General features: G+C 40.7%; 1 protein-coding gene across 1 annotated transcript; it reads left to right on the top strand.

The window, feature by feature from the left end:
* The first annotated feature begins 16,302 nt into the window (after nucleotides 1-16,302).
* Nucleotides 16,303-20,045, top strand: SPMIP11 (sperm microtubule inner protein 11). The gene is made up of 4 exons (XM_074324896.1): nucleotides 16,303-16,318; nucleotides 17,154-17,351; nucleotides 19,325-19,469; nucleotides 19,936-20,045. The coding sequence occupies exons 1-4, from the start codon at nucleotides 16,303-16,305 to the stop codon at nucleotides 19,982-19,984; spliced, it is 408 nt and encodes a 135-aa protein (XP_074180997.1). The 3' UTR covers nucleotides 19,985-20,045.
* Nucleotides 20,046-20,508: the final 463 nt, after the last annotated feature.

Here is a 20,508-nt window from a genome sequence, read left to right as displayed (position 1 = left end):
TCCTTAAAACTCAAACTTTGCTGGAGTTATTGGTTAAAACTCAATGCCAGGAGTTCAACCATATCTTATTTCTTCGAATAAAACTAGGAAGTTTCATTTCTGGGACAAGAGTTTAGGCAATTAGTTGCCACTGATCCCATCTTTCTGGGAGGCATTTTGAAGTAAAAAATTTGGCCATTGGACCTGGAGTGTGGCTCACCTAATCAATACCCATAAACTCCTAACCACCAACTGGGGATCCCCAGTATAAACCTCCACTAGACATCAAGCTAGCAAGCTTGGATCAATTAGTAACTGTTATGTAATGAAAGTTGAATGTAATCACAGTAGAATCTCTCTTATCAGACAAATAGTTGGTTAGTTAATTTAAAGGAAGATTAAATTGAAATTGGGGAATCAAGAAAAGATACATACCTTATATATTTTAGTTTCACTAAACATGTACCTGCATAATTGTATAGTCACCATTTTTTTTGATATACCAGTGTGCCAATTCCATTTCTTTGAAAATGTGTCTACTGATGATTTTTTCCCCTCGATGCATCAAATAAGCAAATTTTTGTATGATTTTTCTCAAATCTTTTTAGTTATCTCCCTCACGTCTAATCAATAGGAATATTTAAAAGTTATCTTTTTACTTCTTTTTCAAACTAATATTAAATGTAAAGGATCATGTCCAAAAGGTATATAATGAAAAATAAGTGTCCCGGGGCTGGCCCGGTGGCTCAGGCGTTAGAGCTCCATGCTCTTAACTCCGAAGGCTGCCGGTTCGATTCCCACATGGGCCAGTAGGCTCTCAACCACAAGGTTGCCAGTTCAATGCCTCGACTCCCGCAAGGGATGGTGGGCAGCACCCCCTGCAACTAAGATTGAACATGGCACCTTGAGCTGAGCTGCCGCTGAGCTCCCTGATGGCTCAGTTGGTTGGAGCCCGTCCTCTCAACCACAAGGTTGCAGGTTCAACTCCCACAAGGGATGGTGGGCTGCACCCCCTGCAACTAGCAACGGCAACTGGACCTGGAGCTGAGCTGCGCCCTCCACAGCTAAGACTGAAAGGACAACTTGAAGCTGAATGGCACCCTCCACAACTAAGATTGAAAGGACAACAACTTGACATGGGGAAAGAAAAAGTCCTGGAAGTACACACTGTTCCTCAATAAAGTCCTGTTCCCCTTCCCCAATTAAAAAAAAAAAATTAAAAAAAAACACATTTAAAAAAAAAAAATAAGTGTCCTGCTCCAGCCCTCTCACCTCCACTCTCCAGAGACAATCATTTTCAACTATTTTAGTTGTTTCTCTTGGTACTCACCTTCATACTTCTAAAGAAAATGTTTATATACATGTATCGATTTATCCATTTTTAGTTGTTATAGATTGCCTTCCTTTTATGACAGTTGAGAATATAGCTTTCTTATGCCATACCCTGCACTTCCCCTCTCCCAGCCTAGTTTTTCAGGTATAGTTCTGTCAGTTTTAGGTTTGTGGTAGGCAAAATTCTAATGGCCCTCAATGAACCTTGCCCTCTTATAATCCCCTCCCCTCTGAGTGTGGGTGGAACCTCTGAATATGATGCATAACACTCTAGTGATTGTTACCTTATTTAGAGAAAGGGAGATTATCTAAGTGGGCCTAATTTAACCACACAAGCCCTTTAAAAGCAGAGTGTTTTCTCCAACTAGTGGCAAAAGAGGAACTCAGAGATGAGAAGCATGAGTGGGATTTGATGCATCATTGCTGGCTTTGAAGAACAAGGGGGCCACTTGCCAAGGAATGTGGGTGGCATGTAGGAGCTGGGAGTAGCCTGGCTGACAGCCAGCAAGGCTTCAATCCTATAACCACAAGAAACTGAATTCTGCCAACAAACTGAATGAGCCTGAAAATGCACTCTTCTGTAGAACCTCCATGTAAGACCACAGCCCAGCCAACATCCTGATTTCAGCTTTGTGAGACTAAGCAGAGAACCCAGTCAAGCCTGCCCAGACTGCTGACTTACAGAATTATAAGATAATAAATGGATATTGTTATAAGCCACCAAATTTGTGGTCATTTGTGATGCAGCAATAGAACACTAATGCAAGTTTAAATCAATAGTCTTGCAGTCTTACAGATATGCAAAATCTGTTCACTACTAAGCCAAATAATTTCACTGTGATAACTTTTCCTTTCTTGTTCAACTTTTTCTTTATCCCTAGAGTTAAGAATCACCACCATTTTTTCATTTACCTGGTTCTCCATGTAACTGTTGTTATTTTTTCCCCAAAAAATACTTCAACAATTCTGTCAAATGCCGAGTGATAATGTTTTTCCAATCACTCAAAACACAACAGATAATCTATCAATTCTATTTTTTCCAAACCCACTCTAGTCTGGACTGTTCACTCTCTAAGCCTGGTACTAGCTCTTGTCCTGGAACTTGCTTTTGCCCCTCTCCAAGGTTTTATTCCCTGTTTCCTGGAACGCATGTTTTCTTTCTTGGTTTACTCCCTCGCTTTCCTGGAATATATCCTCAAATAGCTTTCTAAGAATATGTAGGAAGTATATTTTTTGAGTCCAGAATGGTTTTATTTTACCCTCACACTTGTTTGTCAGTTTTCTGGATATGGAATTCTAGGTTGAAAATCATTTTCTGAGAATTTTGAACGTATGTCTTTATTGGCTTCTGGCTTCCAGTTGGATTCCTTTGTGTGAGATTTATTTCACTCTGGAAGCTTTTAATTTTTTTTTGTTCCCTAGTGTTCTGAAATTTCATAATGATGGAACTTGCTATAGGTCTTTTTTCATTCATTGTGGTAGACAATCCAGGAGCTTTTTCAATCTGGAAATTTGTACCCTTCATTTCTGAGAAAATTAATTTTATTAGTTCTTTATTAATTTAATTTATTCTCTATTTTCTCTCTTCTCTCTTTTTTTTGAACTTCCATTTGTCAGCTATAAAACCTCCTGACTTGATCCTCTAACTTATTCATCTTTCTCTATATTTTCTTTGAGTTTTTAAATTTTTACTTTTTGGGAGATTCTTCAATTTTATCTTCCAACCTTCTGTGTTGATTATCTATTGCTGTGTAACAAATTACCCTAAAACACAGAGACTTAAAACGACAAGCATTTACTACCTCACAGTTTCTGTGAATCGGAATCCAGGAGCAGTTTCACGAGGTGGTTCTGGCTCAGGACTTCTCCTGTGGTTGCAGGCGGCCTGCCAGCAAGGGCTGCAGTCATCCGGTGGCTGAAGACCTCGGTTCCCCTCCTGCTGTTGACACAACACTTCAGTTTTTTACCACATGGGCCTTCCCATAAGCTGCCAGAGTGTTCTCACCCGGCGCTGACTTTCCTCAAAGCAAGTGATCTGAGAAAGAGAGAAGGAAGCCACAATGCCTTTTTATGACCTAGTCTCAAAAGTGACTGTCACTTCCACTTTATTCTATTTGTTAGAAAAGAGTTACTAAATCCAGCCCACACACAAGGGGAGGGGAAATAAGCTCCACTTCTTGGAAGGAATATCAAAGAAGTCATGGACATATGTGAAAACCACCCCACCTTTATATCAGAACATTTTATTTTGGTTACTGTATTTTTAATTTCCAATGCCATTTTTGGTCCTCTGCTTTCCTTTTCCATATTTTCTCTCTTTTCTTCGTGGATATTACACTTTAAGTTCTGTTCTGTCCCCTACATTAGCTCTGTCTCCTCAGGGCCCTTTTTCCTCTGAGTTTATTTTGGTCTCTATTTTTCTCATTGATGACTAGCGTTAAATAACTGGTGATCTTTGGGTCTCTGTTATAACTTAAGAGGGAGCAACGAAAACACTGACTAGAAGCCTGTTGGGGGAGTTACCCACTGTAGGCTGCACTGGGAGCTTTTCTCTGGATCTCTACAATTTCTCCAGGGAAGAATTGTATAATTACTTCTCTGGGAGTTGGCTATATGCTTGTCTACTAGCATACTGGGACCAGGACAGGAGAAAGGGGGTATCAAGAGTCTCACCTTTGAGGATCTTGATAACCATCAGACTTTTAGTCCTGCACCATATGCCAGCCCTCTCAGTGAATCCTGTCCAGGAATGCGGTGCCTTTTAGATTCAGTTCCTCCAAAGAAGACTCTCTTCTCCAGTTTTATTATGATATAGTGGACATATAACATTGTGTAAGTTTAAGGTGTACAGCATGTTGATTTCATACAATTATACTATACTGCGAACTGATTACAACCATAACCTTAGCTAATAGCTCCATCACATCACATAATTACCATTTCTTTTTTGTGGTCAGACCATTTAAGATCCATTCTCTTAGCACCTTTCAAGTATATTATACGGTATTATTGATTATAATAATTAGATCTCCAGCAATTATTCATCTTATAGCTGGATGTTTATACCCTTTGACCAACATCTTCCCATTCTCCCCAACTCCCAGCACCATTCTACGTCTTGTTTCTATGAGTTTAGCTTTTTTAGATTCCACATATAAGTGGGATCATACAGATTTGTCTTACTCTGCCTTAATTTTTCTCACTTAGCATAATGCCCTCAAGGTCCATCCATGTTGTTGCAAATGGCAAGATTTCCTTCTTTTATCATGGCTGAATAATATTCCACTGTGTATGTGTGTGTGTGTGTATATATACCACATCTTCTTTGTCAATTCGTCCATGACAGACACTTAGGTTTCCATATCTTAGTGATTGTGAATAATGCTGCAATGAACATGCGAGTGAAGATATCTCTTTGAGATCCTGTTTTCATTTTCTTTGGATGGATACCCAGAAGTGGGACTGCTGGACAGAGAAATCTTTCATCTCCTTGTTGGGACAGGGTGGTTTGCCTGGTTGTGCCACATGCTCTGTAGACAGTTTTCAGTGACCACCTTCCTATTCTCAGACCTATTCTTTACTCCCACCTTTTGTGGTACCCGTGACATTCTAAGCCTCTCAGGTGAATTAGCTCAATTCTAGATGTATCCTCCACTTCAGAAACTTAAATTAGAACTTTTCCATCTTGATAGGTTAGTTACCACCCCTCTATCCACTTTCCACTTTCCAAACGATATTTCCACTGAAATATATCTTGCTCTTTTTGCCCTTGGTTAATGCCACTATTCCACCATTGTTATTTTGATGTCATTTAGCAAATTTACGGAATTTGTTTAGGAAATAAGTTTATATGATCAATTAATTATTTTAAAAACTTTTTTGGTAATATAATTGTAAAATTATAGAAAAGTTTTAAGACTAGTACAAAGAAATTCCCTATACTCTCTACCCAAATTAGTCACTTATTGATATTTGGCCACATTTGCTTTCCCTCTGTCTGTCTGTCTCTCTCTCTCTCTCTCTCTCTCTGTGTCTCTATCTCTGTCTCTCTCTATATATATTTTTTCTCAACTACCTGAGAATAAATTGCTTCTTATTATATCCGATTATATTTTAGTTTGTATTTCCTAAGAATAAGAACATTTCCTTAGATAACAACCCACAATATAGGTATCAAACTTAGCACATTTTAACACCAATACAATACTGTTATCTAATTAGCTATAGTCTATATTCCAGTTTTGTTAATTGTCCCATTAATGTCCTTTACAACAAAAATTTTCCTTCCAGGATGCAATTAAAGATCAAGCATTGCACTTACTTAGCATGCCTCTTTAGTCACTTTTAATCTGGAAAAATTCCTCTGCCTTCCTTTGTGTTTTATGACATTGACATCTTAATAGTATGGGCAAGACATTTTGTAGAATTTTCCTTAATTTGGATTTATCTGAGGTTTCTCATGTTTAGATTAGGTTTAAATATTTTTGTAAGAAATAAGCAATATTATGTCTTCAGTACATCACATCAGGAGGCTCATGATGACATTTTATCCAATTATTGGTGATACTAACTTTGACCATTTGATGAAGGTGGTGTTTGCCAGTCTTCTCCACTGTCAAGTTCCTGTTTTTGTTTTGTAATTAGTGATAATTTCCAGGAAAACACTTTGAAAAAATGTAAATACGCTATTCTTCTTATACCCACTAGTTTTAGCATCTATTGATGGGTCTGCATGAATCAGTTATTTCTATAATAGTTTCAAAATGGTGACTTTCTAACATCCATTTTAACTTAAAGTTTACAGTAGTTTTTAAAGATTTATTGAATTTTTCCAAAATATTTAACTGAGTTTTTGTAAAAACCACTGTTCTTTTTGTGTTTTTAACACATATTCCATTAGTTTAAATATTATTTCATTAAAGTACAAAATTGCAATCAAAAAGTAAAACTAGCATAAATTATTTGGAGAAGAAAAACAACTGGCTCTTGATAAGCATACGATTCAACTTGCTCAAGCAGAAGTATGCAGGTAGCTACAGAGTAGCTCTCCGCTGCAACTGGAGTATTGCAGGCATCTGTTAATATTTCACAGCAAATGGAGAACATTAATCAATCCAGCAAACCTATTAAATGGAGCTTCTGCAGGAGGTTTCTACTGTAAATAATATTGAGCTATTCATATTTAATGTTCTAAAATACATCAAGAAACTACAGCATCTTAAAGAATTATTAATAAAAACTTAGATATACTTGTCCTTGACCACGCTGGAGATTCCTGAATGTTTGCCAAATTTACTATGTGAATTGGGATGTAGGAGAGGGATAAATGTGAGATCACTTTCTAGACGCAATTTAGACTCTCATAATTCCTTGTGCTAAAATATCACCCAAGGATAATGGTACCTGGCAGAAATTGAAAAGATATCCTAAAATTCATATGGAAATGCACAGGACCCAGAATAACCAAAGCAATCTTGAAGAATAACATTGTTGAAAGACACACTTCCCAATTTCAAATCTTCTACAAAGTACAGTAATCAAGATAGTATGCTACTGGTTATAGATCAATGGAATAGAATTGAGAATCCAAAAATAAATGCTTACATCTATGGTGAATTAATTTTCAACAAGAGTTTCAAGACAATTCAATGGGAAAGAACAGCCTTTTCAACAAATAGTACTACATAAACTGAATATTGACATGCAAAAGAATGAAACCGGACCTCACCTTATACCATATACAAAAATTAACTCAAAATCATAGACATAAATGTAAGAGCTAAAACTTTAAAACTCTTAGAAGAAAAATTTTAATAACTTTGGATTAGGCAATGGTTTCTAACATATGACACAAAAAACATAAGCAACAGACTGAAAGCTAGATGAATTGGATTTCATCAAAATTTAAAAAGTTTTTTAATGTTTGGATTATAAAACAAATTTAAAATAAATATGTATAAACTCTTATTAAATCAATAATCATAAGAGAAATTAAAGTTGTTAAACAGTTGCATGAAACAAGGCTGTGGGCCCAGATAATTTTGATAGGAAATTTTTTCAAAAATTTCAGACACAGATAATTCCACTCTTAAAACCACAGAAAACAATGTAAATAATTGATTAATTTTATAAAACTTACACAAAACTGATAAAATGACAAAACAATACAGAATATAGTACAAAAGAGGAACCTACAGACCAATGTAAATATAAATGGACAAATCCTACCAGCAGGTTTAAGAATATATTAAAGACAATCATCTACCATCAAGTATGTTTATTCCAGGAATACAATGATGACAATATTAGGGAATACATTAATAAAATATATCACATCTATATGTCAAATTAAAAAGATACATACATGGGCAGCCAGTTTGCTCAGTGGTTAGAGCGCAGCGCTCATAACACCAGGGTCACCGGTTCAATTCCCACATGGGCCAGTGACCTGTGCCCTCCACAGCTGGATTAAAAACAATGACTTGACATGGAGCTGATGGGTCCTGGAAAAACACACTGTTCTCCAATATTCCCCAATAAGAAAAAAACAAAAAGATACATACAGCGCTCTCACTAGAAATTAAAAAGGCATTTGATATTTTTAAAAATACTTTGTAAAATAAAAGGATATTCCTTACCATAATAAAGACCTCCCACCTTATATCATACACAAAAATAAATTCCAGATGGATTAAAAAGCTAAACATATAAAACAAAACTACAGAAATATTAGAGGAAAATATAGAATATTTTTAGAATCAGGGTGGCTTTGGATAACTTTCCCTATAGAACATAAAGCCCAGAAGCCTAATAGAAAAGATTGACAATGTTTACTAAGTGAAAAATTATAAATTGTATATCAGAAGACATCATAAAGTTAAAAGGCAAGATACTGAGAGAAAATATTTGCCATATATAGATGTGTGTATGTGTTTAAACACACACATATACAGAGGGTGCCAAAAAAAGTATACACATTTTAAGAAAGAAAAAAACTGTATTAAAATTGTACTACAATGAATGACACTAGCATTCATTTGATTAACGCCATCTTTTGAGCAAATGTCATACAACACATTGCTACCATTGAACTTCTAAAAATTCCATTGAACTTCTAAAAGTAATATGTAGATAACATCTCTTAAAATGTGTACATTTTTTGCACCCTCTGTATATATTCATATGTATAATTCATATATATATAATCAGAATATATAAAAAGCTCCTAAATAAGACACCAATCCAGACTCCCCTCCTCATCCAACATCAGATGTTTATTTATTGGGAACCGATTGTGACAGGCACCGAGTTAGGCACTGGAAATACAACAGTGATTAACAGAAATAAATAAGTAAATAAACAAGATCTTCACAGATTGTATTGTAACAAGTGCTGGGAAGGAAATGAGGGGGCAAGACAATAAATCAGAAGTTACAAATTGCTGGCCAGAGGGCTAGATACAGCCTGCAGAGTGCTTTTTTTAAATTTTGGGCCAATATTTAAAAATCAGAATATTTTTTATGTAACACCCACACTTTTGACTTCTCTTTAAAAATTAGAACTGACCACACTGGCCCTAAATACCCAGAGGACCACAAACAGCCAGAGCAAAGTAGCAGTTGCCTCTTTAGGTGGGACAGCTTTCTTACTCAGTTTGCTTTACTCATTATCATCTTCCTGGCTCTTATTGGCAATTGAGTTTGCCGATCACCATGATGGAGAGCAACTTGGGAAGGCCCACTTTAGACAGAGTGATCAAGGAGGTAATATTTGAGCAACACCCTGAAGAATGAGAACAAGCCAGCCATGTGTCGCACTGAGGCAAGAGCTTCACCTTCATAAGAGCACATTTCAAAATCTAGAAGCAGTTCAAGGCCAAAACTATAGTGAATCACCTCTACCTCCCCTTTTGATCCCAGACTGCTTCCACTGCATCCCAACCAGAAGCCTATAATTCATTCCCACTTGGACAAGCCATTTAATTGTGCACACCTGAAATATCTGTGTACTCTGCCCATCATCTGTGACCTCATAACAAAAAGAACCTTAGAACAATATTTCTGATCCTACGCTTTCCACAAAGACATTCAGGCAACTTGGTTACCCTCTGCCAAGTTTGTCTTCAACCACGTCATTCAGACTTCCACCTGAAAATTCCATTCAACAGGAATGAGGAACATAATGGGGACCTTGTCTCCTACCTTTTTATTACTTTGGAACTGGTTTGGGAAATTCACAAGGAGGGTGGGAAGATTATGGAAAAAAGACAGCATTCTCTTTGGCTCCTAGCAAGCCACATCCACCTTGCTTACCCCGGCCTTCCTAATCCCAATTTCTATATTTATTAACAAGGAACCCACAGTTCCTGACTCTATATTCAACCTTAGTTCCACAGCCCAAATGATCTTGCAAGACTCTTATTTGTCATCCATGCTTGTCTTCAGAATGATGCTTGGTCCCGTTCTCTTTCTGGCTGGTTTCACCTTGTTAACACATTCACTCAAGTGATTTGACCCTTTTCTGTCTACAGCACTGGCACTTCCACCTGTTCTCCATGCTAAGATCAAGCACATTCTTACCTGGCCCCTCAGCAAAAGCTTTACCAGCAACCATAAAATGAACCTGTTAATATTAACACTTTTCATTATTAACACTCTTACTATAATGATATTTTTAAGTCATTTACAATTTTTCTTTGAAAGAAGATAAGCATTTTTTTTCTTCTAGTAGGTGTGAGTGTATTAACATTTGACTCAAAAAAGCCCACTCAAGCTTTCCTTATTATAGTCATAATGAAAACTCACAGAGGTGAGTCAGCACATGTAACCAAATATTCTGCCATTCCCGCCTCCTTCCTTTCTTTTTCCCCTGATCAAGAACCAAAATAGAAAAACCAAAATAGGAGAACTGGGGTGTGGGGAGCGTACTCTCTCTGGTCTATCCTCGGCTTCAGAAACTCAGTTTTATCAGGGACCCAAAGTTGTTCAGATTCAGGGGCTAAATCACACTAAGCGAATTCAGAATGCCTCCGTTTTCTCACCTGTAAATGGAGATAATAATGCCTTTCTTATAGATGTGTTGTGGAGATTAAATAAAGTAATGTATGTAATACACCTATGACCTAGCACATAAAACTGTACAACAGATGATTGGAAGAAAAGTTATAAACCATAATATATAAGTTACTATTCACATGTGGAATATATACCTATCCTATGACTGGAATATCTTTGTCTAATTCTCCAGACAACTTGCCAGGATAAACCTGGAAAGCAATATTTTTAACCATAAGATTCCTTGAGAAGCAAACTATGCTGGCTGGCTTCAAAGGATATTTCATCCAGGCCCTGAAGAGCCTGGTCACTACAGCTGCCCACAGAAGAGCACCCCTGACCAGTGCCCAGAACTCTCATGTCCACCGATGAGTAGATTCCTGCCCATCCCAGATTCACCCTTCCCGATCCTAACATGGGTGGCCCCTGCAGGTTCAGCCCAGCTTCCAGAGTTAGTTCACCTTATGCCCTGGTCTCTTGAGTACCTAAGCTTTCCCTTCTCTATCCTGCCCAGGGGAGCATGGCCCTCTATCTGTCCTTTCTTTTGCTGAATCTCTCACCACCTGCTTTAAACGCTGCTTTCCCATCTACTCTCAGCTTCTTACCTGGACACTTCCCTTGGTCCAGGAGTGTTTTGGTGCTGATTTCAGACAAATTCCTGCTTATCTGGCCCTTTTCTGAGACAACTCCCTCACCTGGTTATATGAAAACCTCAGGTCAAACCAGACCGCATCATAACACTCAGGACCTTGCTCACTGACAGGAGTTTCAGAGGCAAATCAATTTGGAGGGGAGGGGACAGGAAAGATTGTGCTTGTTCTTGTCTTAAGACAAATGACTGCCAGATTCTCCAGCAACTGCCCTCTAGCCACAGACACAATGACCTCCAAGCTCTGCACATCCAAAGGGGCTCATGCCATCTCCCTCCACTGCTGCCTTTATTATTCCTCTTCCCAGAGGAATTCACTAACTAGTCCTCAGAGTTGTTCTCACTTCCATGCTGCAAATGAATCTCTTCAAAGAAAAAGTCTAGAGTCTTTGTAAAAAGTGAGCACATCTGACGTGCATTACCGTTTTCTGCATCCTGTCAGAGGATGTAATAGATGGTTTTCCCCACCCTGGCTGGAATGTCCTCTGCCTGATCACTAGGTGTCCCAACCTCTCTCTGAGCTGCCTGTTGACGGTGACTCACTCACCTGTTAGAAGACAGCCAGGAATGCCATCCTTAGTCTCCAGCAGAGGGCACTGTAGTCCTGGCTTTTCAAACAGGAGCAAGAATTCAGCCAAGCATGAATTGGCCAAAGCCTCTGAGATTCTATGCCTTTCCAAATGGATAGAACTACTGTAGTTATAAAAATGTATCTTAGAAACCCATATGTTGTATAGGTACTAAAGACCACCATCCCCTAGCCACCTAAAACTAGAGGGGAGAAGTTACTAAAGCTACTCATAGCTACAATCCGCCAAAGCCTAGGGAGTGGGCACATTCAAAGTGGGGTGACTGTACTGCAGCAGACAGGCCATTTTTCCCACAGGGCTCAGCCTCTCCCCATTGGTCTTCCGCACTGGGACTGGTCCAATCAATTGCACAGTGTCCACCAAGTTCCAGTCCGCTCTGCTCCCCCGATGCTGGCCTAGAAAATGACATCCCACATTTCATGGGAACTCAGGGAGCCAGGATTCTTCTGCCTGTGGATCACGGTAAAGATATCATGTCCCCCACCCAACTCAAGTCTGATCTAGAGTGAGCAGACACACTTGACAGAACCCCCACTGAGCTGTAACAAGGAAGCCCATCAAGAGGCTAGTCCAGGGCCGGCCCAGTGGCTCAGGCGGTTAGAGCTCCGTGCTCCTAATTCCGAAGGCTGCCGATTTGATTCCCACATGGGCCAGTGGGCTCTCAATCACAAGGTTGCCAGTTCGACTCCCGCAAGGGATGGTGGGCTGAGCTCCCTGCAACTAGCAACGGCAACTGGACCTGGAGCTGAGCTGCGCCCTCCACAACTAAGATTGAAAGGATAAAAACTTGACTTGGAATAAAATCCTGGAAGTACACACTGTTCCGCAATAAAGTCCTGTTCTCCTTCCCCAATAAAATCTTTAAAAAAAAAAAAAAAAAAGAGGCTAGTCCATGTTTTCCCTTAGTCTTTGGTCTCTCCTGGATGTTCTGATTAGATTATTTCAAGAGCCAGTCTGGTGTGGTGGTTAACAGTGTAGGCTCTGGAGCCAAACTGATTGGGTTAAACTCATGTCTGCCATATGCTAGTTATGTGACATTGGGAAAATTACTAAACTTCTCTGGGCCTCTGTTTCCCCGTATTTAAAATAAGATAATCATAGTACCTACCTTTCATAGTTGTGCCGAGCTCATCCACTAAGTATTAGCTCTTTTCGCTGTAGTTATCTCCAGAAGATCCATGAAGTCCATTTTACGTCCTCTGTTATCTCATGCCCCATCTGCTTCCCCTGTGTTCAGGGTCCTGAACAAGTGCACCACTTTGAGGAAGAAATGTTTGGACATGGAGGTGAAGAAACTCCCCCACATGTGAAATATGCCCTGAGGATTGGGCTCATGCACCTGTCCACTTCCTCCCAAAGCGCTGGCAATTTCTTTGTGTCAAGAAAGACAATAAGTGCAAGATAGCCTTCCAAACACACGTCAGCCAATTTCAATCCATCTTAATGCCCCAGCCAATCGAAAGGGATCAATGCCCAGCATTGGGTATGACCTCCTGGACAGGAGTCATTTTTTATGTATGATACCACAACATTTCTCTAAGCTGATCTTGTATGATTTTCTAGTCAGGGTGGTATTACTCTGCTAGCGGTGACACCAAGTTCAAGACAACTGCAAATAACTTGTGTTAGGTATCATCACCGCTATGTACTAAGCATCTGGAACAGGCAGGCAAGTGCCCTAACCTGGCAGTCAGAATTCTGGGAGCCGCTGAAGCAGATGCAGTCTGAAAATTCTTCAACCTGAAAATATTGTGGCCTATCAGCCCCAGTTTCAACTAAGACACAATGGGCAGATTTGGGATGACCTAGTGGCCCTGGGAAGACTATAATATCGAGAAATCTGCAACGTTAATTTGAGTAAGTGTAAGATCCACCTAAGTTCTTTTGCACCATCCCAGATGTTCTTCACAGTCCATTCAAAGCATTAAATGGAACTATGGCAACTCCCAATTTATGGCCCAATTCTAAAAGAAGCTGTCCAGGGCACTTCATATCTATTTACCCCCCAAAACCATATGGAACATGGTATTAACTGGGCAAATGAAGAACCTCTGTTGTACCATCCAGCAACAAAATGATGGATTCTACTCCTTTGCCACAGCTCCTTGCATCCCTCTACCCAAAACATGCCCTTTCACAGAGGCTGTGGCATGATTCTTACCTACCTCCTCACTACCCATCACCTCAGGTACTTTCAAACCAGAAAGCTTGGGAAAGCTATGGTTACCAAAAATATCTTCCAGCTTGCCAAACACTGATGTAAGGAGTATGCTAACCGGTGCTTGATTCAGGAGGAAGCCATCCTAGTGGGTGATACTGTCTAGCCACCTCCAAGCACATAGCGACCATCCATATGGGAAGCCAGGAACCTGCTACTTAGAAACTGTGATAATAGAGAAGATCGTCTGGCTGTACCCTTAAGGACAATCAGTCTGAGCCTCACGACCAGAAAACGAGCTCCCACTGTCACATGCATTCAGACCAATAAATCTGCACAGTCCAGATCCCACTGCCCACTAGGAATATGTGCCTGCTTTCTCCTCAGTCTACATCTACTTGACCACGAACACTCTGCCTGAAGTCAAACAACTGAACTCAAATGACACTGCCTCCAGGAACTAGCCGATCTCATTGCTGCAACCTGTGCTGAAGGACAGATCAGCCCCCTTGTTCCAGCCAGGCTTCCAGAACTCTATACTCTGTTGCCTCTCCAAGGCCTCAACTGTCTGGAGAGGGAAAGGATTCAAATAGTGCCTTCTCACTCTGGCAGGGTCATTATCTCAGAATATTAAAGAAGATTTCCGTTGGAGTGCAAAATGGAGGGAGGAGGGACAGAGCTGGTGAATGAGTGGGACCAAGCCAGGAAGAAGGGGAAAAGCTGGAGCTGAGGAAGAAACTCCAGAAAAGAAATGGCATCTTCATTCTCCATCAGAGGTGAGGCAGTGATCACAACCATTTCCAGAGAGAACAACCAACTTTCATCTAGTTCCTGACAGCTCAGGATTTGGAGATACAAGCCAAATCCTATTTAAGCAGAACATGAATTTATTTAAAGAATATTGGTGGGATTACACCAAACAAAAAAGCCTCTGCATAGCAAATGAACAACAAAATGAAAAGACAACCTACAGATGGGACAAAATATTTGCAAACCATGTGTTTGATAAAGGGTTAATGTTCAAATGTATAACAAGACCTCTTATAACTCAATAGCAAAAAAAAAATTTTTTTTTATTAAAAAGTAGGCAAAGGAACTGGAAGACATTTCTCCAAAGAAAACACACAAATGGCCAACAGACGTATGAAAAGATGCTCAACATCACTAATCATCAGGGAAATGCAAATTAAAACCACAATAAGATATCGCCTCACACATGTTAAAGTGGCTATTATCAAAAACAAAACAAAGCAAAAGATAACAAGGGGTGGTTGTTGAAGATGTGGAGAAAAGGGAACTCGTGTATACTGTCGGTGGGAATGTAAATTGGTGCAGCCACTATGGAAAACGGTATGGAAGTTTCTCCAAAAATTAAAAATAGAACTTCCTTATGATCCAGCAATTCCATTTCTGTGTATATACTCAAAGGAATTGAAATCAGTATCTCAAACTGATATCTGTACTTTCATGTGCATTGCAGCATCATTCTCAATAACCAAGATATGGAAGCAACATAAACATCCATAACACATGACTGGATAAAGAAAATGTGGTATATGTATACAGTGGAACATTATTCAGCTTAAAAAAAAAAAGGAAATCCTACCATTTGCAACATGAACCTGAAGACATTATGCTAAGTGAAATAAGCCAGACACAGAAAGACAAATACCAAATACTACATGATACCACTTATATGAGGAACCAAATATAACCAAACTCATAGAGGCAGAGAATAGAATGCCGGTGGCCAGAGGCTTGGCGGGAGGGGATAACGGGGGGGGGGGGGGGGTATTAGTCAAAAGATACAAGTTTCAGATGAATAAGTCCTGGAGATCTACTGTACAGCGTAGAGCCTATAGTTAATACTGTATTATATACTTAAAGATTTGCTAAGAGGTTAAATCTTATGTTAAATGTTCTTATCACAAAATAATAACAAAAAGAGGGTGGGGTGAAATCTTTGGAAGGGATGGATATGTTTATGGCATAGATTATGGTGATGGTTTCACAGGTGTGTACTTATCTCCAAACTCATTAAGTTGTATAGTATGTTAAATATGTACAACTTTTTATATGTCAGTTATACAATAGTTTTAAAAAATATTGGGAAGCACATAAAAGCTGTAGAGAGAACAGAGAACCAAGCTTGGTGGACAGTTACCAGAAACAACGTTCAGAACCATGCCACAGACCTGGCCGGCATGCAGCATGCACTGCGGTGGTGGGCACTGCTCGCACAAAGGACGCTGGGCCCTGGGTGCTGCTACCAGAAACAAGTGCATCTTCACTGCCGCAACTTCCCATCAGCAGAAAAAAGCTTTACACGTCCCTGCTTCTTTGCAACCTCATCTTTGACTCAAAATCTGGAACCGATGTGTTGACTGACATACCCCAAACTCTTTGCCCACGCCCTGGCTGCAAGAGAGGCTGAGTACCTTAGTCTGTTCGGGCTGCCAGAACAAATACTATAGACTGGGAGGCTTATGAACAACAGAGATGTATTTCTCACAGTTCTGGAGGCTGAAATCCAAGCTCAGGATGCCGGCATGGTTAGGTGAGGGCCCTCCACCAGGTCACAGATTTCTCTTTATGGCAGAAGGCGCAAGGGAGCGCTCTCTCAGGCTTCTTTTATACGGGCACTGATCCCATTCATGAGGGCTTTGCCCTCATGACCTAATCACCTCCCAAAGTCCCCACCTCCAAACACCATCACCTTGGTCATTAAGTTTTCAGCATGAATTTTGGGGAGGACACAAACATTCAGACCATAGCACTGGGTAAGGAAGATCTGTCTCAGCCTAGTGATATATAGGTTTTGCCTCAGAGGGGCTTCCCAAACGCTCATAAGAATACTAGGTCTACACTATACTGCTTAGCTCTACCCCACCCTACCCTCCCTTACTCTACATTAGCCCCATCCCGTCTCTCTGCACTTTACCTAGCATAATCAGGCTCCAAATCAATAGCAAGCTCTGAGCCCTCTCTAATGCTTCTAACACTTGCTATCTTGCTGCCTGAAACACTCTCCCTGGTACTACCATGTCCCACAAACTCCTCCTTATCCTCCAAGACTTAGCTCAAACATAACTTCCCCTATTAGACCAATTAAGGCTCTGCAAATATGCCAGTCCCAGGAAAGGAGTGTCCATCCATATAAGGGGCCTTTTCCACCTGCACTCATCCTGAGTATCTGTCAATATCTTGATTCCAGCAGGCCACACAAAATCCAGCAGTCAGGGAGGAGCAAGAGTGGTGAAGGACATCTCATCCTCACTGGGTTCTCCCTCCCTCCCCTCTGTGCCGGGCATTGTGATCTGACCCCTGGGATCCCAAGAATCGAGAATCAGATGTGAGTGGCTAAGAGAGATCCCTGTCACGTTCTTGGTTAGCACGGAGAATAGAGACTCAGAGAATCAAACAGCCCCATTTGCCAAGTACTTACCGAAATTCTGCTCTCGTTTCAGACCAGAAGGAACTGGTGCCCACTAGGCTTCCCCCGATAACCTCAGAAGATGGGAATTATTCCGTGCACCAGAATAGCCACAAGAGGTACCATGAAGCTGTACGGAAGGTGTTGTTAAAGACATGTAAGTATCTTGGAGTGGGCACCTTGCTAGGGGCAAAGTAGGTATGTCTGAGTTCCTAAAGAACGGCTGGGATGAGGTGGGGCAGGGTTATAGGGCAGGAAATAAAAGCCAAGAAGGGACTGAGAAGATGAGGGACAAAGTGGACCTGGATGGTGGAGTGAGCAAGGTAAAATAAAAATTGAATCAGACATGGAAGCGGAAGATTAGGTTTGAGTCCTAGTTTTGCCTCTTTTAAATGTCTCACATAGAGTGGTCACTTACCTTTATTAACATGCTTTCTCATTCATTAAAAAACAAAACAAGAAACAGAAAATGCCTGCTTTACCAATCTTACAGAATTGCTGTGAGGATCAAACCAAAAATGAGACAATTTAGGAAAATACTTGTGTATTATTCTGTGCTATGCGTTTGAGGAGTTACAGTAAGACTGAGCACTCGCTTTGGAATTTGAACTGAGGTTAAACTCCAAACAAGTTGTGTGACCTTGGGCAAGTTCTTTTAACCACTTAACTTCTCTGGACCATCTGAAAATGGAAATAATACTCTAGCATTGTGTGAAAGTTAGAGAAACTTTAAAAAGCATCTAGGACAAACTACGAATACATGCCATAACTTGTAGGAATGTCCAGGGAATTATGCTATATAAAGAAAGCCAATCCCAAAAAGATCACATACTGTATGATGCCATTTATATAACATTCTTAAAATGACAAAATTATACAGAACAGATTGATCACCAAGGGCGGCCTAGGGGCTCAGGGTATGGCTATAAAAGGGCAACTTCAGGATCCTGTAGTGATGGAACTGTTCTATAACAATCTGTTAATATCATGGCTATAATGGTTGTAACACGGGACTGCAGTTTTGTAAGATGTTACCATTGGGGAGACATGGGTGAAGGGTACACAGAACCTCTGTGTATCATTTCTTACGACTGTACGTGAATCTATAATTATCACAAAATTAAAGTTTAATTAAAAAAACTAAGATGCTTTCAGAAATTAAAGACATATGCATGAAGGAATATCTAAGAGTTATTTCTAATAACAAACCTTTTAAAAGATTGTCAATTAATAGGAAAATAACTAAGTCAAAATGTAACGTCTACTCAATGGTATATTATGGATTTTTTAAAAAATAATGATTACAAAGACTATATAAGCAGACTATTAGGATATAATTCTAAGTTTTCAAAATATACAAGTTTTATACACTGGTGTAATTAGATTTATCCAAATAGGTTTATCCAAATAAAGAGTGAAAATACAAAAAAAAAAAAAAATCTACACAGGTCTGACATTATTTCAAAATTTTAAGAACACCTAGTACAACATTTAGAACATGATTGGCATTTGATAAATGATATCTATTAGCAGTATGTAAACTTGAGCTGATAGCATTGCTAAGTTTCAGAGATTTACCTGGTATGAACAAAGGAAGGAATTACTTCAGAAAGGAGGGAAGGGAATGAGGATGCTTGAGCCCCAGGGGTGGGGGGGTGAGGGAGGAAATGAACCTGTGGACCCATCTTCTATATTTCCCAAGTGGGTTGACCACTTGTTTTTCCACTGTTCTAGCACTTGGGGAAAGTTCTCTTAGAGATGGGCTTAGTAGCAGCAGGAAGAACCAAGACTGATTCAACTGACCATGAAGGGTGTGAAATCCTGGAATCCGGAAGTAAAGCTGGGTGTGGTGACCGAATTCCTAGGAATCCCCAGCACCTGGTCAGGCCCAGTTGCTACCGTGTTTCCCCAAAAATAAAACCAGGACTTATATTAATTTTCGCTCCAAAAGACGCATTAGGGCTTATGTTCACGGGATGTCATCCTGAAAAAGTCATGCTAGGGCTTATTTTCCAGTTAGGTCTTATTTTCAGGGAAACCCGGTATGTTGGGCTTGTGCTGCCCTGAGGCACAAAAGGGAGCAGAGAACTCAAAGAAACTGGCTAACCTGCCCTTCCCCAAACCATTCAGTCCCCAATCAGGTCTTCAGAGTCCCCTTGACTGATGCTCAGAACGTCAGCTTCTGGAGGTCCCACATCCCAGGTGTGCGCCCAGAGGACACCATGCCGTGGATCCGCAGCCCTCGCCACTGCCTCATTAAAAGCCCAATGACCAGGTTAGGCTGGGAGGAGTGAGGTGGGGAGACCAAGGGAAGTACTACTCCACCCCCTTCACTTAAACCCTTAGAGACTATTTCACTCTACTCAGAGTTAGGGAATGGAAGAGGTGGTTTTGGTCTTACCAGGGAAAGCTGGCCCCAGAATCTGGGCAGTGGTGGCATCAAAGGAGTTAAAGATTTGTGTGTGTTTGTGTTTCGCCTTATGGACGTGACTTCTGAGCAGCACAAGAGTTGCCAGCATTCCTGTGGGAGTCCTGTGCTCCCTCCATCGCTGCCTCCCCGCCCCTCCAGCCACCATCCATTGGCAGCAGGCCTACTTCCCATCACTACCCCTGCCCATTCTTCCCTGCGGCAGTCTTGGGAGCTATGTTTAAGGGCCCCCCGACCACTACCCCCTACCCCCACCCCCCCCCACACACACATTCCAGCCTGGCCTGGCTGAATCTGAGACCCTCTTTTCCAGGTTTATGGATCACTCTATTCTCAATGACAGAAACTTCAGTCTCTATTGAACAGGATGTGTTTGCAGAATGACAAGAGGGGCCATGGCAGGAGGGCAAAGGAGGGGAAGACGAAGGAGGTGTCCTGGTTCTGACGGCTGACCAATGGGAGGAGGGCATCAAGAAAGCAAAGTAAACAGATTGGACTAGAAGTCACTTGTATGCATTGCAAGGAGGGGGAGGGAAATCGTCCCAATGCCTAGATTCCTAGGAGATCAGGTAGGTGAGCGAGTCTCGAAAAAGCCAGAACTTGGTGTTTGGTTTGGGAGGGGCCAGGACACTGGAATGACCATCACAGCAGGTCCTGCCTTCATCTGAGGAAGGGGTTTGAGTGACACATCTGGAAAGACACACTGGTCCTCATGATGCTAAACGGCCCAGAGTAGTCATGCTGTCTGAACAGTGCAGCTTCCCCTTGACAAGGAGAAAACCAGAGGAAGCCTTCTGCCCACAGACGAGAGGTCCACAGAGCCCGCGGCGTGGGCAGGAGTCTGCCTCCTACACCAACCCGGGTCCCAGAACAGCTGCAGAGAACG

This window comes from Rhinolophus sinicus, linkage group LG02 (assembly GCF_036562045.2).
Source record: "Rhinolophus sinicus isolate RSC01 linkage group LG02, ASM3656204v1, whole genome shotgun sequence".
In the NCBI taxonomy this organism is placed as follows: Eukaryota; Metazoa; Chordata; class Mammalia; order Chiroptera; family Rhinolophidae; genus Rhinolophus; species Rhinolophus sinicus.
Note: the sequence above shows the minus strand (reverse complement) of the source record. Positions and strands in the feature narration are given on the sequence as shown.